General features: G+C 45.5%; 1 protein-coding gene across 8 annotated transcripts in view; it reads left to right on the top strand.

The window, feature by feature from the left end:
• Positions 1 to 25,493, top strand: part of dnah1 (dynein, axonemal, heavy chain 1) — a 668,552-nt gene that overhangs the window by 240,282 nt on the left and 402,777 nt on the right. For all 8 annotated transcript variants that reach the window (XR_011596078.1, XM_070895813.1, XM_070895814.1 and 5 more), the window contains 2 exons: positions 9,439 to 9,651; positions 10,673 to 10,837. Coding sequence is in view for 7 of the 8 variants with exons in the window: in XM_070895813.1 (XP_070751914.1) it covers positions 9,439 to 9,651; positions 10,673 to 10,837 (378 nt within the window). In the remaining variant the exon portion in view is untranslated. The remainder of the gene's footprint in view (positions 1 to 9,438; positions 9,652 to 10,672; positions 10,838 to 25,493) is intronic.

Genomic DNA, 25,493 nt, shown 5'->3' with positions numbered 1-25,493 from the left:
CTGACAGGCAAAAAGTTGTAGTTAACGAATGTGGTTCAGCCTGGAAGCATGTTACAAATGGTGTCCCCCAGGAATCGGTCCTAGGCCTGCTACTATTCACTGTCTTTATTAATGATCTGGACAGTGTTGGGAGTATGATCAGTAAGTTTGCAGATGACAATTTGTTATTTAGTACACAATGACAAATTGTTATTTAATTTGGATAAATATAGTGCTGTGCATGTTAATAGGGCCAACACAGAATATACATATAATTTGCAGATTGAAAGAGATTGAGAGAGAAAAAGATCTAGGTGTTGCTGTGCACAGATCACTGAAAGTTCATTACCAATGTTGTAGCAAAAGCTAACAAGGTATTTGGATTGTATTAATAGAACCATTCAGTATAAATCAAAGGATACCATTTTCTCACTCTATAGATTGCTGGCTAGACCGCACTTGGAGTACTGTACCAGTTTTGGTCCCCCACATAGTGGACAAGACAGTAACCTTAGAAAAGGTCCAGAGGAGAGCTACTAGAATTATTCCGAGCTTAAAGCACCTAATCTATTCAGATAGGCTTAATAACCTTGGTCTATTTACTTTAGAGCAGTTTAGACTTAGAGTGACCTGATAGAGGCCTATAAAATAATTAAAGGGCTGTATAGCATCCCTATTGATAGATTATTCCAGTTTAACAGATTGGGGAGGACCAGGGGAGATAAGTTTAAACTATGTAAGAGTAGGAATAGGCTGGATGTTAGGTAGTTCTTCTTTTCCCAGAGGGTAGAGATCCACTAAAGTGTATTGCTGGTTGGTGTGGTTGGTGCTGACTCTATGCCTTTAAGAGGGAAATGTATCAGTTCTTTACTGGGGAAGAGATCACATCATATAGAAGGTAAGTGTCTTTATAGTATTTGGTACTTGGTCTATGTGATTTCCTGGACTGGTTTGATCACCTGAGGAATTTTCCTGAGTATTTTTTCCCTTATTAGCACTGGGTTTTTTCTGCTTTTTTGCCTCTCTCAGGAAATTACATGGCAACGGGGAACGGTTGGGGCAACGGGAAGTGAGCAATTGAGAAGTATCTAGTCATGATGCTCCAGCCATCCTGGTGTATGGGGTAGGCTTGATAGACCAGCCTGTCTTTTCCAGCACATCAATTTCATTTGTTCGTATCATGTATGAAGGAATAGTTTCTCTAGCAGCTATGTACGACATGATTCACAATATAAATGTATGTAGTTTTTGGCTTATAAATATGGGGCAGCCATTCATGGTAATTGAGGGATTTCTATTGCTTCATTAACATTTTTTTAATCTTGGGGTAGGGGTGGTCATATTGGTTCTTTTTTATTAAAATGAAGATAATAACAATTTTCCTGTTGTTGCGCTTAACATGGGGTTGATGTGTCCAGTGCCAGACAGCACCAAACTCTCAAAGGAGGAGCCGCATTCTTTGGCACTAGTCAATACCAAGCAATCAGTGCCCACCAGTGCTAATGAGGACTGGCAATCCCTTAAGCAACATCGGGTATTAGCTCATCCTTCCCTGTCCTCCTCGAGGCTGTCAGGAGCTACTATTGTGGATGATGACATTGCTTCACGGAGCTCTTTGCCTTAGTTAGCATACAATCTAGAATCCTGTTAAAAGATTACTGAGCTACATTAAAAGATTTCCTTGCTAAAAAGCAAGTTTCTTAGTGGTTCGCAAAGTAGGTTGTCTTGCACTTATTTTTAGAATATTTTGTTTTTACAGCATGTAAACAGGCCATTCAGCCCAACAGTCTATGCTGATATTTATGCCCCACACAAGCCTCCTCTCACCCTATTTCATCAAACCCTATCAGCATTACCTTCTATTCCATTCTCCCTCATGTACGTATCTAGCTTCCCCTTAAATGTATCTGTGCTATTTGCCTCAACCACTCTATGTGGTGGCAAGTTCCGCATTCTAACCACTCTTTACGTAAAGAGGTTCCTCCTGAATTCCTTATTGGATTTGTTAGTGACTATCTTATATTTATGGCCCCTAGCTTTGGACTCCCCCACAAACGGAAACATCTTTTCTACGTTAATATTTTAAAGACCTCTATCGGGTCACCCTCAGCCTTCTCTTTTCTGGAGAAAAGAGCCCCAACCTGTTCAGTCTTTCTTGATAGTTACAAGCTCTCCGTTCTGGTATCATCCTTGTAAATCTTTTTGCACCTTTGCCAGTGCGTCTATATCCTTTTTTGTAATATGGAGAACAGAACTGCGCACAGCACTTGAAGTGTGGTCTAATTATAGTTCTATACAAGTTTAACATAAACTATTCAATTTTATTCCTCTAGAAATGAACCCCAATTCCCAGAGATAACGCTCACACCAAAACCTAATGCAGCCCCCCGCCCTCCTTTATCTCTCTGTAGATGCCTGGAGGTGTCTAGATGCCTAAGTTATTGGCCCTGAAATTACGGTCGGAGACTTCTTTCAAACAAATGCCTCCGACCGGAGAATTTTTACAAATTTACCTGGTGGTCCCGGAGGTGCCTGTGATTCCGTTGGGGAGGCCTTCTCTTCCCGTGCTACGAAACGTGCTCCCGTCCTCCAGGTTCCCACGCAGAAGGTGCAATCACGTGTGACTGCTCAGCCGATCAGGTACAGTATTCCACAGCTTTCCATTAATGGCAATGGGAACTCCACATCTATGAGTTCTCATTGCCATTAATGAGAAAAAACCCACATTAAACACCATAATAAAAAAACCACACCTCACATAATTAAAATTAATTGAAATTAAAGTTAATAAATGACTTAGAAAAAAAATATATTTTTCCAATTTTTAAAAAAGTTTTGTAATTAGGGTTAAAAATAAAGTTATCTTAGTGGGCAGGGTTTTTAACATTAAAATGTGTTTTTTAAATTTTATTTTTATATGTTTGTGTATGTTTTAAAACTCTTCCGCTGGTAAAATTGGCTATGCGCCTGCTTTTATCAGGCGCAAGAGTTTTCAGGACATTTGCTGGGGAAGATATGGGTAAATACCGCAATCTTGCCCATGTGAATGTCCTGGCTGTGGGAATGCGGAGGATCTGTCAAGCCAGAGCTTGTCAGATCAGAAAAGCAGTTTTTTGGCGCATGCAAATTGCACGTCGATAACCAGTTTTGCGATGCCTTCCCGGGTCCGTACACACTCTGTACGGACCCAGGGAGGCCGGGATTTCTGCCCCATTCACAACCAGGAAGGGGCCACTGACTCAACAAGAGCTACAGTACCTCATGTCAAGGGTTTCACTTATTCAATGTCTTCATTAGTTAGATCTCTACAAACATTGCAGGCCTCAGTGCCTCCTTTTTTCTAACCTTCCTTGATATTTCATTCTCCAAGTCCTAGAAGTCCAAGTTTAAAGGATTCCAAAATACATGAAATGGAAGAGATGGAGTAGAGCGCTGTAATCCCTTTGTCTAAGTCCCACAATTATTTTGCTTCGGTCTTCACAATGGAAGACATAAAAACCATGCCAAAAGTTGCTGGTCACGGGAATGTGGGAAGGGAGGACCTTGAGATAATCACTATCACTAGGTGGGTAGTGTTGGACAGGCTAATGGGACTTAAGGTAGACAAGTCTCCTGGTCCTGATGAAATGCATCCCATGGTATTAAAAGAGATGGCGGAAGTTATAGCAGATGCATTCATTATAATCTACCAAAATTCTCTGGACTCTGGGGAGGTACCAGCAGATTGGAAAGCAGCTAATGTAACACCTCTGTTTAAAAAAGGGGGCAGACAAAAGGCAGGTAACTATAGGCAGGTTAGTTTAACATCTGTAGTGGGGAAAATGCTTGAAGCTATCATTAAGGAAGAAATAGCGGGACATCTAGATAGGAATAGTGCAATCAAGCAGACGCAACATGGATTCATGAAGGGGAAATCATGTTTAACTAATTTACAGGAATTCTTTGAGGATATAACGAGCATAGTGGATAGAGGTGTACCGATGGATGTGGTGTATTTAGATTTCCAAAAGGCATTCGATAAGGTGCCACACAAAAGGTTACTGCAGAAGATAAAGGTACGCGGAGTCAGAGGAAATGTATTAGCATGGATAGAGAATTGGCTGGCTAACAGAAAGCAGAGAGTCGGGATAAATGGGTCCTTTTCGGGTTGGAAATCGGTGGTTAGTGGTGTGCCATAGGGATCGGCGCTGGACCACAACTGTTTACAATATACATAGATGACCTGGAAGAGGGGACAGAGTGTAGTGTAATAAAATTTGCAGATGACACAAAGATTAGTGGGAAAGCGGGTTGTGTAGAGGACACAAAGAGGCTGAAAAGAGATTTAGATAGGTTAAGCGAATGGGCTAAGGTTTGGCAGATGGAATACAATGTTGGAAAATGTGAGGTCATCCACCTTGGGGAAAAAAAACAGTAAAAGGGAATATTATTTGAATGGAGAGAAATTACAACATGCTGCAGTGCAGAGGGAACTGGGGGTCCTTGTGCATGAATCCCAAAAAGTTAGTTTGCAGGTGCAGCAGGTAATCAGGAAGGCGAATGGAATGTTGGCCTTTATTGCGTGAGGGATGGAGTACAAAAGCAGGGAGGTCCTGCTGCAACTGTATAAGGTATTGGTGAGGCCGCACCTGGAGTACTGTGTGCAGTTTTGGTCACCTTACTTAAGGAAGGATATACTAGCTTTGGAGGGGGTACAGAGACGATTCACTCGGCTGATACCGGAGTTGAGGCGGTTACCTTATGATGATAGATTGAGTAGATTGGGTCTTTACTCGTTGGAGTTCAGAAGGATGAGGGGGGATCTTATAGAAACATTTAAAATCATGAAAGGAATAGACAAGATAGAGGCAGAGAGGTTGTTTCCACTGGTCGGGGAGACTAGAACTAGGGGGCACAGCCTCAAAATACGGGGGAGCCAATTTAAAACCGAGTTGAGAAGGAATTTCTTCTTCCAGAGGGTTGTGAATCTGTGGAATTCTCTGCCCAAGGAAGCAGTTGAGGCTAGCTCATTGAATGTATTCAAGTCACAGATAGATAGATTTTTAACCAATAAGGGAATAAAGGGTTACTGGGAGCGGGCGGGTAAGTGGAACTGAGATCTTGTTGAATGGCAGAGCAGGCTCGAGGAGCTAGATGGCCTACTCCTGTTCCTAATTCTTATGTTCTTATACTCAAATCCCCTTGCTATGAAGGCCAACATACCATTTGCCTTCTTCACCGCCTGTTGTACCTGCATGCCAGCCTTCAGTGACTGATGAATCATGACACCCAGGTCTCGCTGCACCTCCCCTTTTTCTAATCTGCCGCCGTTCAGATAATATTCTGCCTTCGTGTTTTTGCCCCCAAAGTGGATAACCTCACATTTATCCACATTATACTGCATCTGCCATATATTTGCCCACTCGCCTAACCTGTCCAAAGCACCCTGCAGCCTCTTAGCGTCCTCCTCACAGCTCACACCACCACCCAGTTTATGTAGGGACAAATGAAGTTGGGGACTGTGCAGTGACCTAAGATGCTGTATTTTCCTTTTTGGGAGATTGCATTTTTTGGTCTTTCAGAACAGGAGTGAGACTTAAATGTGAAGGGCAAAATCTCTCAAAAGGTCTTTCATTCGCTTGCTAATAAATCTCTTTATCCATTTCCTTCATTGGTGCTGATCATGAGTATTCACAGTAAATACAGGTCCATGGATCAGTAACTATTCTCAACCAGTAAGGAGTAGGAGAATCGTTTTTCTTCGATATCCTTGAAATTAATATAATTTCAAGGATATCTCTCAACCTCACAGAATGGCCAAATTGGGCATTACGCTTTAATGAAACAATGCTTGATAGCAGTGCTTTTGAGATAAACATAACAACATAAAAGTTAGGAGCAGGAGTAGGCAATATTGTTCTCCGAGCTTGCTCTGCCATTTAATAAGATCATGGCCGATCTTCGAACTCAACTCCACTTTCCCGCCTGATCCCCATTTGCCTTGATTCCCTTAGAGTTGAAATATCTATCTACCTCAGCCTCGAGTATAGTCAACGACTCAGCAACCACAGCACTTTGGGGCAGAAAATTCCAAAGATTCACAACCCTCTGAGTGAAGAAATTTCTCCTCATCTCAGTCTTAAATGCCGACCCCTTATCCTGAGACTATGCCCCCAATTTCGAGTCTCTCCAGCCAGGGGAAACAACCTCTCAGCATCTATCCTGTCAATCCCCCTCAAAATCCTACATGTTTCAATAAGATCAGCTCTCATTCTTCGAAACTCCAGTGAATATAGGCCCAATCTACTCAATCTCTCCTCATAGGACAACCTTCTCATCCCAAGCATCAATCTAGTGAACCTTTGTTGCACCGCTTCTAAGACATGTATGTCCTTTCTCAATAAGGAGACCAAAACTGTGCATAGTATTCCAAGTGTGGTTTCACCGAAGCCCTGTACAATTTTAGTAAGACTTCCTCATTCTTGTACGCCAACCCCTTTGCAATAAAGGCCAACATGCAATTTGCTTTCCTAATTGCTTGCTGTACCTGCATACTAACTTTCTATGTTTCCTGTACGAGGACACCTAAATCTCTCTGAACACCAACATTTAATAGTTTCTCACCATTTAAAAAAATTCTGTTTTTCTACTCTTACTCCAGCTGCCACCTTATTGCCCATTCACTTAACCTGTCTATTATCCCTTTGCTGGCTCTTTGTTACGCCTGCACAACTTACTTTTCCACCTAACTTTGAATCATCAGCAAACTTGGGTATGTTGCATTCGGTCCCTTCATCTGAGTCAATAATATAGATTGTAAATAGCTGAGGCCCAAGCACAAGTCCTTGCTGACTGGAAATGACCCGTTTATTCCTACTCTCTGTTTTCTGTCTGTTAACCAATCCTCTATTCATGTTAATACAATACTCCAATCCCATGAGCTGGAACCACAACTGTTTGCAATATACATAGATGACCTGGAAGAGGGGACGGAGTGTAGTGTAACAAAATTTGCAGATGACACTAAGATTAGTGGGAAAGCGGGTTGTGTAGAGGACACAGAGAGGCTGCAAAGAGATTTGGATAGGTTAAGCGAATGGGCTAAGGTTTGGCAGATGGAATACAATGTTGGAAAGTGTGAGGTTATCCACCTTGGGGAAAAAAACAGTAAAAGGGAATATTATTTGAATGGGGAGAAATTACAACATGCTGAGGTGCAGAGGGACCTGGGGGTCCTTGTGCATGAATCTCAAAAAGTTAGTTTGCAGGTGCAGCAAGTAATCAGGAAGGCGAATGGAATGTTGGCCTTCATTGCGAGAGGGATGGAGTACAAAAGCATGGAGGTCCTGCTGCAACTGTATAGGGTATTGGTAAGGCCGCACCTGGAGTACTGCATGCAGTTTTGGTCACCTTACTTAAGGAAGGATATACTGGCTTTGGAGGGGGTACAGAGACGATTCACTTGGCTGATTCCGGAGATGAGGGGGTTACCTTATGATGATAAATTGAGTAGACTGGGTCTTTACTCGTTGGAGTTCAGAAGGATGAGGGGTGATCTTATACAAACATTTAAAATCATGAAAGGGATAGACAAGATAGAGGCAGAGAGGTTGTTTCCACTGCTCGGGGAGACTAGAACTAGGGGGCACAGCCTCAAAATATGGGGGAGCTAATTTAAAACCGAGTTGAGAAGGAATTTCTTCTCCCAGAGGGTTGTGACTCTGTGGAATTCTCTGCCCAAGGAAGCAGTTGAGGCTAGCTCATTGAATGTATTCAAGTCACAGATAGATAGATTTTTAACCAATAAGGAAATTAAGGGTTACGGGGAGAGGGCGGGTAAGTGGAGCTGAGTCCACGGCCAGATCAGCCATGATCTTATTGAATGGCGGAGCAGGCTCGAGGGGCTAGATGGCCTACTCATGTTCCTAATTCTTATGTTCTTATGTTATCTTGCGCAGAGAGTCCAGAAAATCCTCTGAACTCAAAGTTTTTACAATGCAAAATGGAAGAAGTTTTCAATGTATGATAACCAGTTTAACCATGTTAATTGAGATGTTCCTCTAGTTTTACTGTGCCTTTAGACCTTGTTGAAGCTTGGCTCTCAAGCCCAGCATTATTAGAGTCCTTGTGGTAGCTCGTTTGGCCAATCATTTATCTAGCAGTGATAGCGCTGTTGGAGAACATCCTTTGATCTTCCTATTTATGAATTGAGCCTGGAAAATTAGGCCCTTTATTTGTATCTCTCATACATGCCAACCTCATCCTACACAATTTAGCCTTTTATATGAACTTGCATTCTTCCTCTTTGAGGTCAGTGGCTTTCTGTGACATTGAATTTTTGACTTTACAAAAGAGCCAACGGTTCTTGTTCTGGCATTGGTTTGTAAATTGGGTGATCTCCAGATCTCCAACTCATCATAGTAGATTAACCCACATAGCAGAAGATCAGGCTGTCTTTGGACTTCTCGACCAGAATTTTCCTCTCCTCCCCAAGATTGTGCCTCTCGGGAAGCTATGGTGCCACATGAAGTAAACATGATTCCACTATGTTGATGAAGGTATCTGTTCAACATTCATAGAATCAAAAAGTCTTCATTTTTAGACAATTATTAGTTCCTCGTAGAAAAATAAACCAGTTACCATAAAGCATCTTGGATGTAAGTGATGATGGAATTTATTTTCCAATGTTAACAATTTTAATGTAGAAGTTCTTTCTAACTGAGACATAGTCATTTCAGAGATTAATGTGAAAAAAATGGCCTTGCAGTCAGATATAAGACTGCCTTGCCGAACAGCTCCCACTCATTTCTGAAGGGATTACAGTTTAGATCTTTCTGCAAGGGGAATATGCTTTTCGATACCTTTGTTCTAAATCCTGGACATAGCTAAATAATAGAGACGCCATTGTCTATTTTAGGCATGAATGTGCTAAAATCCATTGGTATAGAGAAGCTGAACAGATCGGGGGGAAATTTTGATTGCTACCTATGGTGGGCTCTTCCTCATTTTGGAGCATATTTTATCTTCCCCCCAAGTCCCAGACCCTCCCATTTCTTTCTCCAATTTGGAATGCTTAGAAAATTGCTAGAAGTAAATATCTGGTGCATTTTTCAATCTCTGGAAAATACTACTGACCCTTCATTGCTGCTCCTTTGGTTAAAATAGAACTGGAGTAAGTTACGTAATTATCGGAAGAAACAGAATCATGTGGTGTGAGCAAGATCACTATCTTCGAAGTTGTAAAGGCACTACAGCACTAGTATCCATTAATATGTGAAGGGTAATATACATTCAAAACATTAAAAAGACTGTACTGTAGATAAGCTAACTCTTTAATGCAGACATTCTACAGTTCTCAAAAGGTCTCTGATACATAATAATTACATTTTACAGCAAAAAATAAGTCTTCAAATGTTAAATTGAAATGTTTTAGTCAAAGAGATTTACCAGTACTAATGTTGGATAGCTTCTTATTTATAGGCCCTGGATAAGATGGAGGGCGAGTGGGAAAATATTTTTTTTGATGTGATACCATACAAAGAGACAGGAACATTTATCTTGAAAAGTCTGGATGAAGCTTCTCAGTTACTGGATGATCATATTGTCATGACACAGAGCATGTCCTTCTCGCCCTTCAAGAAGGCATATGAGTTGAGGATCAACAATTGGGAAAGCAAGCTACGCATGACCCAGGTGAGACTCATATGGATATGTAATTCAGCAAGGATTTCTGGGCGTGCATGCAATCTATGCAGATTTATAGGTTGATTTGTCAGTAACCCAATAAAGCACAATCAATAGAAAAAGGAAAGAAGTTAAAACTGGTCTTCCATATCTTATATGAAAGTTATTAGATTCAACCTAGCCTTTCCATGAAGACCTGGTCAAAATTAGAAACATGCACTTGATTGAATTGAGCAATTGTAATCGTAGCTGCACTGGTAAAGATTACATTGACCTTGAAATTGCGGAGTCTGCGACAACATACTCTGAGTATGCCGTCGTATTCCCTTTGAAAGGCCCGAAAATTCCGGATTTCAATATACGCGAAATCTGGAACTTGCGATCTGTTAAGGTACACCTTGACAGATCATCTGAACTGCCTGAAAAATGAGTATTGCTGGCGCAGAGTTGGGCTATTTGCCCAACAACTGCTTAGCAATTACCCACACCACTCTTATGGCTGGTAAAACCAGGCATAGGGCCTGCTTGCATCAGCGTAAGGGTATATATAAGGCTTAAATAAAATATTTTAAAATCCCAAATTGTGCATATACAATTTAAATGAGTTTATGCAAATATTGGCCCGGATTGAGGTGTTTAAAATTATTTATCAAAAATTTTAATTTTTATTGAGGTTGGTGCAGTGAAGCCACTTATGAATGAAATTGCAATTCAGTACATTGTATAATTATAGTATTAGAATTCTGTACATTGTATAATTATTTGAGGATTCCATTGTATATCATTAGGGGATTCCCTTCATTAATGATTGCAATGGAATCCTCCTTTTGTCATTGGAGGACTGGGCCCACGTGATCCCAGGGATGCTTCCGAACCGCCTGGGATCCGTGGGCCTTTACGCTGCCATACGCCTAGAGGCCCGAGACCTCAACTCTACGCAGCCTGGAGGTGCTTTTGAATTGTATACCCCGGAGGTATGCCACTGACCGCAATTTCTAGGCCATTATATTTGTTTTCCGTGTTGTTTCAGGATGTCCTTGAGGAATGGCTGATGTGTCAGAGGTCCTGGCTTTACCTGGAACCTATCTTCAGTTCTGAGGACATCAACAGGCAGCTGCCAGTGGAAAGTAAACGATACCATACCATGGAGCGGTTGTGGATAAATATTATGAAAAATGCAAATGAAAACAGACAGGTATATTTGCTATTGTGCTTTTGTTGTTGACAAACTGTTCTTAATGATTTTGTTGCACTCAATTCTTTCTTGGCCTACCCCACCATCCCTAGTTGAGTAGCTATTCATGTAACCTGCTCCAAGGCCTTTGCCAATACTTGCTATGAAACCAGCTGCTTGAGGTTAGTGGGAGTGATCTGGGGTGACTCTCTTATGGAGAAATGTCTTGCTTCCATTTAATGCTTCCGCATGGGAGTAAGTTACTGCTCCTCCTTCTGTTGGCTGCCATGGATTCTAATTGGAATGAGTGTGGAACAAAAGGAACACATGGTGGACTGAGATGACTTATTAGCCTGGACATTACTGTGAGTGGATATCATACGAATGCTCAACACGCTGTTGCCTAGTCAACTGTTAATCATATTGAATGGTGGTGCAGGCTCGAAGGGCCAAATGGCCTACTCCTGCACCTATTTTCTATGTTTCTCTGCTTTTTAAAGGAGGCGTTACAGGTGACCTCCAACTTTGCCACAATCTTTCTGCCCCATGGTCGATTCTGCACATCACCTGGTTCTTCATTCCCATGGAAACACCTCCAGCAGTGCATCCTCCGATAATCCACTCTTCTGGTTCACTTGCCCTCAACACCTTTCTCCAAACATGGACTTCAGTTCGTTGATGTGTCAAGCTGACTCCACCCTACCTACGTAAACTTTATCCCAGCATGGGACATCTGATTTTAACTCTAGGCTCCCTCCTATTGTCTCCTCTCTATTCCCCATTTACTACCAGGATATATGTATCCTAATCTTGCAACGTAACCAGGCCTATGTAACTTGAGTTTCCCTACGCCCATTAGCGTACGCGTTTTAACAGCTGCTCCGGACCCGAGCCTATCACTTCTATTTCCACTGTTTTCTCTCCCTTTGCTTTCTTCTTTTCTCTTTACTCATCCTAGATCCCTCTCTCCTGTCATTGTGCCTCCTTTCATTTCTTCCCTCTCGGGTACTCTGCCCTCCCGAATCCTTACCCCAACCCTTCCGCACCACTCTCCTGCTGCCATTTCATGCTTGACTCCTTCTTAGATAAGCCTATAGCTTCCCTCTGTGCATCTTTCAGCATCCTCCAAAGGACCCATCAAGGCATCAAAGCCTCCTTACCTCAACTGCCCCATCCTACTCTCTCGCAGACCTTCCTACCGACTGGGGGATAATCTTCCCTATCTCCTGACCCTGTGAACTCTGCTAGTGGATCAGCTATTGCCATCCCTCTCGCATCTACCTCTAGAAGGTCCGTTCACTTGTAAACAAGGCCCTTCCCATCCGTGAGCTTATTCTGGGTGATTGCATCAACATCATGGCCTTGACGGAAACCTGACCGAGGGGTGATGACACCTTCTCCCTAAATGAAGCCTCCCCACCTAGCTATACCTTCCACCAGTCATCCCGCCCAAACCACCGTGGTGGCAGTGTGGCTCTTATCACCAAATCACACCTTGGCCTGTCCCCCTACTTCTCTGGCACTTTCTCCTCCTTTGAACACTTCACCTTGTTCCACTCCTCTCGCCTGTTATTTAAAACCCTCATTCTCCACTGCTCACCCAAACACAACACTAAATTTCTCACTGAGATATTTTCATTGCCTTCCTCCCTCAGCTTCTGCACTGAGCTGCTTCTCATCCTCGGTAATTTTAACCTCAATCCCGCTCATTATGCTCTCTATTTTTTCAGTTCACTGCCTTCCTATCCTTCCTTAATCTCTCCCTCCATGCAAACTCCCCAACCCATATTCACAGCCACCATCTTGACCTTGCCATCACACGTGGCCTCGCTGCTCTCATTCGTGTCAATCACAGATAAGGCCATCTCTGATCACTTCCTTGTATCGCTTTCCACCCACATCTCTCAACCCTACATCCTACTGTGTAACCCCTGGAAAAAACTCTTTCCAAATTCATTTACAACAGCACTTTCAAAAACCCAACAGGCCTTTGGCCTTCCATTCACCAAGACATTTCTGCAGCTACCGATCTGCTCAACCACAGCCTCACCTCCACCTTTGGTGCCCTAGTCCCTCATCTCCTTTCCCTTAAGTTCAAGGGACGCAGACTTAAACGTTTATGGTGAACAACTAGTTTAGCTATTCATCAGCAGATCTAGCTGGACCACATAAAACAGCATTGGGTCCTGCTCTCCTCTGCCAAAACTGCTCACTATTCCAGGATCATCCTGGAATGCAAAGATAACCCCAGGCTTCTTTTCTCTACTACAAACCGTCTTCTTAAACCCTTCTCCCCTGCCCCTTCAACCTCATCTCCAACAACAAATGCGACGAGCTTATGGACTTCTTTGTCACTAAGATTGACACCATCCATTCATCTGTATCTGCCGCTTCCCTTCATTCCCCTAGCCCACCGGGTCAAACTTCCTCTAGGGTTCAGCCCCAGCCCTGAACTCACATCTTTCTCTAGTTTCTCTCCTATCTTCCCTCATGCCCTCTCCGAGCTTATCTTGTCAATGAGAGATATCTCCTGTTCCCTTGACCCTATTCCCACTAAACTGCTGACCATCTAACGTCCCTTCCTGGCTCTTATGTTAACTGATATTGTTAATAGACACAAGGAGTTACTATGGATAGCTTATAATTGACGCAGACAAAATGAAACAGTTCAGGTTGGTCAAAGATCGATTCCTTTTATTACACTCACAAAATGACAACCCCGACTCCTCTCGCTTATGGCTTAAAGAGTAGCTTAATACCTTAGACTAAATACCCACCCTGTTGGTTACGTCGAATCAAACCCCTTCCCAGAATCTAAGCCTAGACAATGGAAACCCTTCCAACTAAACCCCTCTCCCGGTTTGGTCAGAACCTACACTTGGAAGCCTTCTCAGACACACATATGTTAGCCTGCGTCTTAGACACTTGCAGTTCCTCAGCAGCTAAACACACTGGCGGTCTTGGGGATTTCCAGAAGTGTATGCTGGATGTAATTACCAGCCCTTGTCATTGATTCACGCAGTCCCAGGTCCATTCGGCTCTGAAGACAAAACCATGCCGAACAGAGCCATGCGAGGAGGCCGAGAGAGTTACATTCAGGCGGTACAGTGAGGCACTCTCTTCGGGCGTTCCTGGAGAGTTGACGGATGAGTAGCCATGCGGGGAACCCCGTTCCAGATGGTAGAGAAAAGTAAGCCACTGAATCCCCCAAAGTTCAGCATCTTTATACCCTGTATAATACACAAAACTGGCTGGGCGATTCCTGGTTACCATGGTCGCAGAGATGCCAGTTGGTCTTCCTGGTGACGCCTCTGTCCTGGATTGGTCAACTTGATGAACACAATGGTAGGCCATTTCTGTAAATGAGCAGTTCTCGAAGTGCTAACTGTTTGTTGAGTTCTTGAATGCTCCTTCATTGAAAGAGTCCAGAGTTGTCGCATTTGGCCTGCAAACCTCATTATCCATCCAAGCATCCCGGCCCCATGGACAAAAGATGTTTTTCCACAAATCACACAAAGTTTGAAATGAAAAGGCCTTTGCCTTTCATGACATCAACGTTGAGACTATTCCCATGGCAACTCAAAAGACATACAGCTCCTGCTATCAGTCCTTGTTAAAGTCCAAATGTTCGACCTCCATTTTGAAATGCAGCCCATGTGCGTCTGCATTTTAAAAGGGTACAGATCCATTTTAAAAGTCCAAAAATCCTTCCGGCCCATACAAGCACTGATGTTGGCACCGGCCAAATCCTACAGCACCCAGTTCTACCTCACCACCACCTCTCTCGACCCCTCCACTGTCTCTAAATTGTCTGACTACTTGTCCGACATTGAGTACTGGGGGAGAAGAAATTTCCTCCACATAAATATTGGGAAGCCATTGTTTTCTGTCCCCGCCACAAACTCCGTTCTCTAACCACTGACTCCATCCCTCTCCCTGGCAATAGTCTGGGGCTCAACCAGACTGTTTGCAACCTTGGTATCATATTTGACCATGGGATGAGCTTCCGACCACATATCCATGCCATAGAAACATAGAAACATAGAAACTAGGTGCAGGAGTAGGCCATTCGGCCCTTCGAGCCTGCACCACCATTCAATAAGATCATGGCTGATCATTCCTTCAGTATCCCGTTCCTGCTTTCTCTCCATATCCCTTGATCCATTTAGCCGCAAGGGCCATATCTAACTCCCTCTTGAATATATCCAATGAAATGGCATCAACAAACTCTCTACGGTAGAGAATTCTATAGGTTAACAACTCTCTGAGTGAAGAAGTTCCTCCTCATCTCTGTCATGTATGTAACCAGCATGCAATGGTAATCTTCATGTAACTGTAACCTTCATGCAACTCCTGTACACTGTACTTATAACCTAGAAATGCACACCCTGACCACAGGGGGTGAACTTGTGGGAGACACTCCTCACCTGGGCTTCCAGGTATAAAAGGGGAGGTCCCACCCAGGGTCAGCACTCCTTGGTCCTGAAAATAAAGGTTAAGGTCACGTAGTGACTGTGTCTGCAGTACATGCCTCGCATGAGTTTGTAGTACGGTGCAGGGACACCACATTTGGTGACGAGAAACGGGAATGGCCACCGGTAGCACAGAGGAACGTAACTGTGTGGGTGAGGACTGGGACGACTTCATGGAAAGAATCCAGCAGAGCTTTGTCACGAAGGACTGGCTGAGAGCGACAGCGGCTGACAAGCGGAGGGCGCATCTACTGACCAGCTGCGGACCACAGACGTATGCGTTGATGAAAGACCTGCTCGCACCCCAAAAGCCAGCAGACAAGTCCTTTGAAGAGCTCAGCCAGCTGAATAGTGAGCATCTCAAGCCGGCGAGTAGCGTATACATGGCCCGGCACCGGTTCTACACACACCGGCGTTGGGAGGGACAATGCATCTTAGACTTCGTTGCAGACCTGCGGCGCTTGGCCAGTCTCTAAGTTCACAGACGCCTGCAGGGGGGCGATATTAAGGGACTTTTTCATTGAGGGCATTAATCATGCTGGGATTTTCAGGAAGCTCATAGAGGCCAAGGATTTGACTTTAGAAGGGGTGGCGTTGATAGCTCAGACCTTCATGGCAGGAGAAGAGGAGACCAAGCTAATTTACGCGCACAGCCCTGGTCCCAACGTGGCGATGGACCAGAGAAGTTAACACTGTGAACGCGGCCAGGGACCCCTCGGGCAGGCAAGGGCATTTCGAAACCGCCCAGGCAGCAACAGACACTAGGGTGGGCCCGCAACAGGGACAATGGTAAGGGGATCGGCAATTCACGCCATCTCGAGGAACAATGCGTTCCGCGATGGGACCATTAACACCTATCATCAGAGTGCTTAGAAACAACCAAATGGGCAATCAGAGAGGAATGTCGCGTAACAGTCCCTTTGTTAGCAGCAATCCCAGCTCATGCTGGAGATGCGGGGGCAGACATACTGTGAAAAGCTGCAGGTTCCAGCAATATACCTGTTGGAATTGTAACGTCAGTGGACACTTGGCCAGGATGTGCAAAAAGGCTGTGGCGAGGTTAATCTGTGAGACAGAGGAACCAGATGAGGGGTCTGCAATGCAGGATGATGCCTGGGGAAAAGCCATGGATGCTGAGGTTCAGCCGGTTCACGTGGCTGACGTCCACAGCTCATACACTAAAACGCCACCCATGATGATGAAAGTTTTATTGAATGGCATCCCAGTGCGCATGGAGCTGGATACGGGAGCTAGCCAGTCACTTATGAGCGCCCAACAATTTGAGAGACCATGGCCACACAAAGCTAGCAGGCCCAAACTGGAACGCATTGACACGCAGCTAAGGACATACACCAAAGAGATCATCCCAGTGCTAGGCAGTGCAAACTTGGTGGTAACACATAATGGATCACAGAACCGGCTGCCACTCTGGATCGTCCCGGGGAATGGCCCCGCGCTCTTGGTGAGGAGTTGGCTAGCCGAGATGAATTGGAAATGGGGGGATGTGCATGCCATTTCATCTATGGAGCGAAGTTCATGCTCACAGGTTCTACAAAAATTTGGGTCACTGTTTCAACCCGGTGTCGGAACGTTCAAGGGCACTAAAGTAGTGATACGCATCACTCCGGACGCCAGACCAGTGCACCACAAAGCCAGAGCCATGCCGTATGTGATGCGTGATGCGTGAGAAAATTGAAAATGAATTGGCCAGGCTGCTCAGAGAGGGCATAATTTCGGCTGTTGACTTCAGCGACTGGGCAAGTCCCATCGTTCCTGCCCTTAAAGCAGATGGCTCGGTCAGGATTTGTGGCGACTACAAAGCCACCATCAACCAAATGTCGCTGCAAGACCAATACCCGCTCCCGAGAGCAGAGGACCTTTTTGCCACGCTGGCAGGTGGCAAGCTGTTCATGAAGCTGGACCTCACTTCGGCCTACATGACTCAGGAACTGGCTGAAGAATCCAAGCTTCTGACCACCACAAGGGATTATTTATCTACAACAGGTGTCCATTTGGTATTCGTTCGGTGGCAACTATCTTTCAGCAGAACATGGAAAGCTTGCTCAAATCCATTCCTGGAACAATCGTATTCCAAGACGACATCTTTATAACGGGTCGAGACACTGAGGAACACCTCCACAACCTGGAGGAGGTGCTATGCTGACTGGACCGGGTAAGCTTGCGACTGAAAAAGGCCAAGTGTGTGTTTTTGGCCCCAGAGGTCGAGTTTTTGGGCATGAGGGTTGCCGCAGACAGGATCCGGACCACTGAATCAAAAACGGAGGCGATCCGCCGGGCGCCCACGCCCGGCAACACGTCGGAGTTGCGATCATTCCTGGGACTTTTGAACAATTTCGGGAACTTTCTGCCGAACTTAAGCACATTGTTGGAGCCGTTACACATGCTCCTGCACAAAGGTTGTGAATGGCTTTGGGGGGACTGTCAAGAACGGGCTTTCAATAAGGCGAGGAACCTGCTGTGCTCTAACAAACTGTTGACTTTGTATGACCTCTGTAAAAAAACTGGTTTTAACGTGCGATGCATCGTCCTACGGGGTTGGGTGTGTGTTGCAGCAGGTTAATGACGACGGCCGACTCTAACCGGTGGCTTATGCCTCCAGGTCACTCTCCCAGGCAGAGCGTGGATACGGCATGGTCAAAAAAGAAGCACTCGCTTGTGTTTACAGTGTGAAAAAGATGCACCAGTACCTTTTCGGTAGACGGTTCGAGCTAGAGACGGACCACAAGCTGTTACCATCCCTGTTGTCCGACAGCAAGGCTGTCAATGCCAATGCGTCAGCTCGCATACAGCGATCAGCTCTCACGCTGGCTGTGTATGACTATATCATACGGCACCGGCCACGCACCGAAAATTACGCCGACGCGCTCAGCAGGCTCCCACTGGCCAACATCGAGGAGGCAGCGGAGTAAAGCGCTGAGATGGTCATGGCCGTTGAGGCTTTTGACACCGCAGGCTCCCCCATCACAGCCCGCCAGATCAAACTCTGGACCAACAGAAACCCCATCCTATCCATGATAAAGAAATGTGTCCTGACTGGGGATTGGGCGCCCGCACACAGGGCATGCCCCGATGAGGTCAGACTGTTTCAGAGACGGATGGATGAGCTCCCCATCCAAGCCGACTGCCTGCTATGGGGCAACCGGGTAGTCATGCCCCAGAAAGGCAGGGAAGCATTCATCAGGGAACTCCACAGCGAGCACCCTGGCATCATGTTAATGAAGGCCATTGCCCGGTCACATGTATGGTGGCCGGAGATTGACTCAGGCCTGGAACACTGGGTTCGCGTGTGCCCAGCTGGGCAATGCCCCCAGGGAGGCCCCAATCAGCCCGTGACCCTGGCCCACCAGGCCATGGTCACGCATTCACGTAGACTACACGGAGCTGTTCTTGGGAAAAATTTTCCTGATCGTTGTCGATGCATATTCGAAATGGATCGAGTCCATCATATTAAACTCGTGCACGACATCCATCACCGTGGCGAGTCTGCGTACGGTTTTCGCGACCCACGGCTTGCCAGATATTCTGGTCAGCGACAATGGCCCATGTTTCACCAGCCATGAATTCCAGGAGTTTATGTCGGGCAATGGTATCAAACACGTCTGGACAGCGCCGTTCAAGCTGGCTTCCAAACGCCAGCGGAACTCCTAATGAAATGCACGCTTAAAGCACGACTGTCCCTCATTCACTCAGCCCTGGCAGACATTGTCGAGGGCAAGCGCCAGTCCCAAAATGAGTTTCACAATCGAAACTCAAGGGGGAGGTGTATAGAAATGGATGACCCGGTATTTGTTCTTAACCATGCTTTGGGACTCAAGTGGCTTGAGGGCACAGTAATTGGCAAAGAAGGGAATAGGGTCATAGTGGTCAGACTAAACAATAGGCAGATATGTCACAAACACTTGGACCAAGTAAAGGAAAGGTTCAGCATAGGCACGGAGGAACCTGAAGAAGAGCATGAGATGTCACACCACTGCCAGTGGACGAGCAACAAAGACAGCCCTCAGCATGCACAGTCCCTGCGGCCAGCCCGGACAGGCCGGAATCACCTCAGGTGACAGGGACGCATGCCGAGGCTCAGCCACCAGAGCCACAACTGCGGCACTCCACGAGAAAGCGTCGACCACCTGAAAGACTTAACCTTTGACACAAAAAGACGTAAGGGGGGAGGCGATGTCATGTATGTAACCATCATGCAGTGGTAATCTTCATGTAACTGTAATCTTCATGCAACTCCTGTACACTGTATTTTTACCCTAGAAATACACACCCTGACCACAGGGGGTGAACTTGTGGGAGACACTCCTCACCTGGGCTTCCAGGTATAAAAGGGGAGGTCACACCCAGGGTCAGCACTTCTTGGTCCTGGGAATAAAGGTTAAGGTCACGTAGTGACTGTGTCTGCAGTACATGCCTTGTGTGAGTTTGTAGTACGATGCAGGGTCACCACAATCTCAGTGCTAAATGGCTTACCCCTTATCCTAAGACTATGTCCCCTGGTTCTGGACTTCCCCAACATTGGGAACATTCTTCCTGCATCTAACCTGTCCACTCCCGTCAGAATTTTATATGTTTCTATGAGATCCCCTCTCATCCTTCTAAATTCCAGTGAATACAGGCCCCGGTCGATCCAGTCTCTCCTCATATGTCAGTCCTGCCATCCCAGTAATCAATCTGGTGAACCTTCGCTGCACTCCCTCAATAGCAAGAACGTCCTTCCTCAGATTAGGAGACCAAAACTGAACACAATATTCCAGGTGGGGCCTCACCAAGGCCCTGTACAACTGCAGTAAGATTTCTCTGCTCCGATACTCAAATCCCCTTGCTATGAAGGCCAATTTACCATTTGCCTTCTTCACCGCCTGCTGTACCTGCATGCCAACCTTCAATGACTGATGAATCATGACACCCAGGTCTCGCTGCACCTCCTTTTCCTAATCTGCCGCCATTCAGATAATATTCTGCCTTCGTGTTTTTGCCCCCAAAATGGATAACCTCACATTTATCCACATTATACTGCATCTGCCATGTATTTTCCCACTCGCCTAACCTGTCCAAATCACCCTGCAGCCTCTTAGCGTCCTCCTCACAGCTCACACCGCCACCCAGTTTAGTGTCATCTGCAAACTTGGAGATATTACACTCAATTCCATCATCCAAATCATTAATATATATTGGAAAGAGCTGGGGTCCCAGCACTGAGCCCTGCGGCACTCCACTAGTCACTGCCTGTCATTCTGAAAAGGACCCGTTAATCCCGACTCTCTGCTTCCTGTCTGCCAACCAGTTCTCTATCCACGTCAGTACATTACCCTCAATACCATGTGCTTTGATTTTGTACACCAAGCTCTCGTGTGGGACCTTGTCAAAAGCCTTTTGAAAGTCCAAATACACCACATCCACTGGTTCTCCCCTGTCCACTCTACTAGTTACATCCTCAAAAATTTCCAGAAGATTTGTCAAGCATGATTTCCCCTTCATAAATACATGCTGACTTGGCCCAATCCTATCACTGCTTTCCAAATGTGCTGCTATTTCATCCTTAATGATTGATTCCAACATTTTCCCCACTACTGATGTCAGGCTAACTGATCTATAATTACCCATTTTTTCTCTCCCTCCTTTTTTAAAAAGTAGTGTTACATTAGCAACCCTCCAGTCCATAAGAACTGATCCAGAGTCGATAGACTGTTGGACAATTATCACCAATGCATCCACTATTTCTAGGGCTACTTCCTTAAGTACTCTGGGATGTAGACTATCAGGCCCTGGGGATTTATCGGCCTTCAATCCCGTCAATTTCCCTAACACAATTTCCCGCCTAATAAGGATATCCTTCAGTTCCTCCTTCTCACTAGACCCACTGTCCCCAGTACATTCGGAAGGTTATTTGTATCTTCCTTTGTGAAGACAGAACTGAAGTATTGGTTCAATTGGTCTGCCACTTCTTTGTTCCCCATTATAAATTCACCTGAATCCGACTGCAAGGCACCTACGTTTGTCTTTACTAATATTTTTCTCTTCACATATTTATTGAAGCTTTTGCAGTCAGTTTTTATGGTCCCTGCAAGCTTCCTCTCGTACTCTATTTTCCCCGTCTTAATTAAACCCTGAGTCCTCCTCTGTTGAATTCTAAACTTCTCCCAGTCCTCAGGTTTGCTGCTTTTTCTAGCCAATTTATATGCCTCTTCCTTGGTTTTAACACTATCCTTAATTTCCCTTGTTAGCTATGGTTGAGCCACCTTCCCAGTTTTATTTTTACTCCAGACAGGGATGTACAATTGTTGAAGTTCATCCATGTGATCTTTAAATGTTTGCCATTGCTTATCCACCGTCAACCCTTTAAGTATCCTCTGAGAGTTGGGATAAACGGGTCCTTTTCAGAATGGCAGGCAGTTACTAGTGGGGTGCCGCAGGGCTCAGTGCTGGGACCCCAGCTCTTTACAATATACATTAACGATTTGGATGAAGGAATAGAGTGTAATATCTCCAAGTTTGCAGATGACACTAAGCTGGGTGGCGGTGTGAGCTGTGAGGAGGACGCTAAGAGGCTGCAGGATGACTTAGACCGATTAGGTGAGTGGGCAAATACATGGCAGATGCAGTATAATGTGGATAAATGTGAGGTTATCCATTTTGGGGGCAAAAACACGAAGTCAGAATATTATCTGAATGGTGGCAGACTAGAAAAAGGGGAGGTGCAACGAGACCTGGGTATCATGGTTCATCAGTCACTGAAAGTGGGTACGCAAGTATAGCAGCCGGTAAAGAAGGCAAATGGTATGTCGGCCTTCATAGCTAGGGGATTTGAATATAGGAGCAGGGAGGTCTTACTGCAGTTGTACAGGGCCTTAGTGAGGCCTCACCTGGAATATTGTGTTCAGTTTTGGTCTCCTAGTCTGAGGAAGAACATTCTTGCTATTGAGGGAGTGCAGTGAAGGTTCACCAGATTGATTCCAGGGATGGCCGGGCTGTCATATGAGGAGAGACTGGATCAACTGGGCCTTTATTCACTGGCGTTTAGAAGGATGAGAGGGGATCTCATCGAAACATATAAGATTCTGACGGGACTGGACAGGTTAGGTGCGGGAAGAATGTTCTCAAGGTTGGGGAAGTCCAGAACCAGGGGACATAGTCTTAGGATAAGGCGTAGGCCATTTAGGATTGAGATGAGGAGAAACTTCTTCACTCAGAGAGTTGTTGACCTGTGAAATTCACTGCCGCAGAGAGTTGTTGATGCCAGTTCATTGGATATATTCAAGAGGGAGTTAGATATGGCCCTTACGGTTAAGGGGATCAAGGGGTATGGAGAGAAAGCAGGAAAGGGGTACTGAAAGAATGATCAGCCATGATCTTATTGAATGGTAGTGCAGGCTCGAAGGGCCGAATGGTCTACTCCTGCACCTATTTTCTATTTTCTATGTTTCTATGATTACTACTGTACCTTTACTGCACACATCCCTTATTTCTTGTTTGATGCTGTCTTCTATTTGGTGGCCTGTACACAATTCCCACTAGCGTTTTCTGCCCTTTGGTATTCCGTAGCTCCACCCATACCGATTCCACATCATCCAAGCTAATGTCCTTCCTTACAATTGCATTAATTTGCTCTTTAACCAGCATCGCCACCCCGCCTCCTTTTCCTTTCTGTCTATCCTTCCTAAATGCTGAATACCCCTGAATGTTGAGTTCCCAGCCTTGGTCACTCTGAAGCCATGTCTCCGTGATGCCAATCACATCATACCCATTAACTGCTATCTGCGCAGTTAATTCGTCCACTTTATTCTGAATAATCCTCGCATTGAGGCACAGAGCCTTTAGGCTTGTCTTTTTAACACACTATGACCGTTTAGAATTCTGCTGTAAAGTGGCCCTTTTTGTTTTTTGCCTTGGCTTTCTCTGCCCTCCACTTTTACTATTCTCCTTTCTATCTTTTGCTTCCGTCTCCATTTTATTCCCCTCTATCTCCCTGCATAGGTTCCCATCCCCCTGCCATATTAGTTAACTCCTCCCAAACAGCACTAGCAAACACTCCCCCTAGGACATTGGTTCCGGTCCTGCCTAGGTGCAGACCATCTGGTTTGTACTGGTCCCACCTCCCCCAGAACTGGTTCCAATGCCCCAGGAATTTGAATCCCTTCCTGCTGCACCACTGCTCAAGCCATATATTCATCTGAGCTATCCTGCGATTCCTACTCTGACTAGCACGTGGCACTGGTAGCAATCCTGAGATTACTACTTTTGAGGTCCTACTGTTTAATTTAACTCCTAGCTCCCTAAATGCGTCTCGTAAGACCTCATCCCGTTTTTTACCTATAGCGTTGGTGCCTATATGCATCACGACAACTGGCTGTTCATCCTCCCTTTTCCGAATGTCCCGCACCTGCTCCGAGACATCCTTGACCCTTGCATCAGGGAGGCAACATATCATCCTGCAATCTCGGTTGCGGCCGCAGAAACACCTAGCTATTCCCCTTACAATTGAATCCCCTATCACTATTGATCTCCCACTCTTTTTCCTGCACTCCTGTGCAGCAGAGCCAGCCACGGTGCCGTGAACCTGGCTGCTGCTGCTCTTCCCTGATGAGTCATCCCCCTCAACAGTACCCAAAGCGGTGTATATGTTTTGCAGGGGGATGACCGCAGGGGAGCCCTGCACTACCTTTCTTGCACTGCTCTTCCTGTTGATCTTCCATTCCCTATCTGGCTGTGGACCCTTTACCTGTGGTAAGACCAACTCACTAAATGTGCTATTCACATCATTCTCAGCATCGTGCATGCTCCAGTCTGAATCCACCCGCAGCTCCAGTTCCACAACTGCGGTCTGTCAGGAGCTGGAGGCGGATACACTTCCCCCACACGTAGTCGTCAGGGACACTGGAGGCGTTTCTGATTTCCCACATGGTACAGGAGGAGCATAACACGTGTCCGAGCTGTCCTGCCATGACTTAACCCCTAGATTAACTTAATTTGGCAACAACAATGCTAAATGTTACTTACTGAAATAGAAAAGAAAAAGAAAAGCCACTTACCAATCACCAGCCAATCACTTACCCCCTTGGTTGTGACGTCACCTTTCGATTTCTTCCACTTTTTTGTCTTTTGTCCCCGCTGTAGCTGCACAAGCACGCCTTTATAGACCTCTCGCTCTCTGCCACCGGAACTCCCACCTCTCCGATTCCCCGAGCTCCTGGTCTCACTGGCCTTTATAGGCCTCTCAACTCTCTGCCGCAGGAACTCTCGCCTCTCCGACTCCCCGAGCTCCTGGTCTCACTGGCCTTTCTAGGCCATCACTACTTCCATCTGCATAACATCAACCAACTCCACCCCTGTCTCAGCACAGCTGCTGCTGAAAATCTCATCCATGCTTTTGTTACCTCTAGACTTGACTATTCCAACGCACTTGTGGCCAACCTCCCATTTTCTACCCTCCATAAACTTGAGATCATTCAAAACTCTGCTGCCTGTGTCCTAACTTGCACCAAGTCCCATTTGCCCATCACCCCTGTGCTCGCTGACCTACATTGACTCTCGCTTGAGCAATGCCTCAATTTTAAAATTCTCATCTTTGTTTTCAAATTCCTCCATTACATTGCCCCTCCATATCTCTGTAACCTCCTCAGGCCCCACAGCTAATGTTCCCGCTAAGCTGAACAGTGGTCTGGAGGTCCTGCTTACATGGAAGAAACAATGCATGCGTGAAAATTTGAATGGGCTGTGCTGCCAGTTAAAGGGATAGTGCATGAAAAACAAGATTTTCGGTAAAAACCCTCCACGATATCTGCACTCCTCCAATTCTAGCCTCTAGCGCACCCCCGATTTTAATTGCTCCATCATTGACAGCCGTTCCTTCAGCTACTGAGATCCTATGCTCTGGAATTTCATTCCTAAACCTTTCCGCCTCTCTACCTCTCTTTCCTCCTTTAAGACGCTCCTTATAATCTTTGACCAAACTTTTGGCCATCTGCCCTCACATCTCCTTCTGTGGCTCAGTGTCAAATTTTGCTTGAAAATGCTCCTGTGCTACTTTAAAGGCGCTATATAAATGCAAATTGTTGTTGTGGAGTGTGGACTCGTGAATTGAGTTCTTGGGAAAGAGAGCAGAACAGGCATCAAAGCCCATTCAATACTTGAATTTTAAAAAGCTGAGTGTGGATCACAGGTCACTGGATAGCTGCCATCAAACA

This window comes from Pristiophorus japonicus, chromosome 12 (assembly GCF_044704955.1).
Source record: "Pristiophorus japonicus isolate sPriJap1 chromosome 12, sPriJap1.hap1, whole genome shotgun sequence".
NCBI classification, from domain to species: domain Eukaryota; kingdom Metazoa; phylum Chordata; class Chondrichthyes; family Pristiophoridae; genus Pristiophorus; species Pristiophorus japonicus.
Note: the sequence above shows the minus strand (reverse complement) of the source record. Positions and strands in the feature narration are given on the sequence as shown.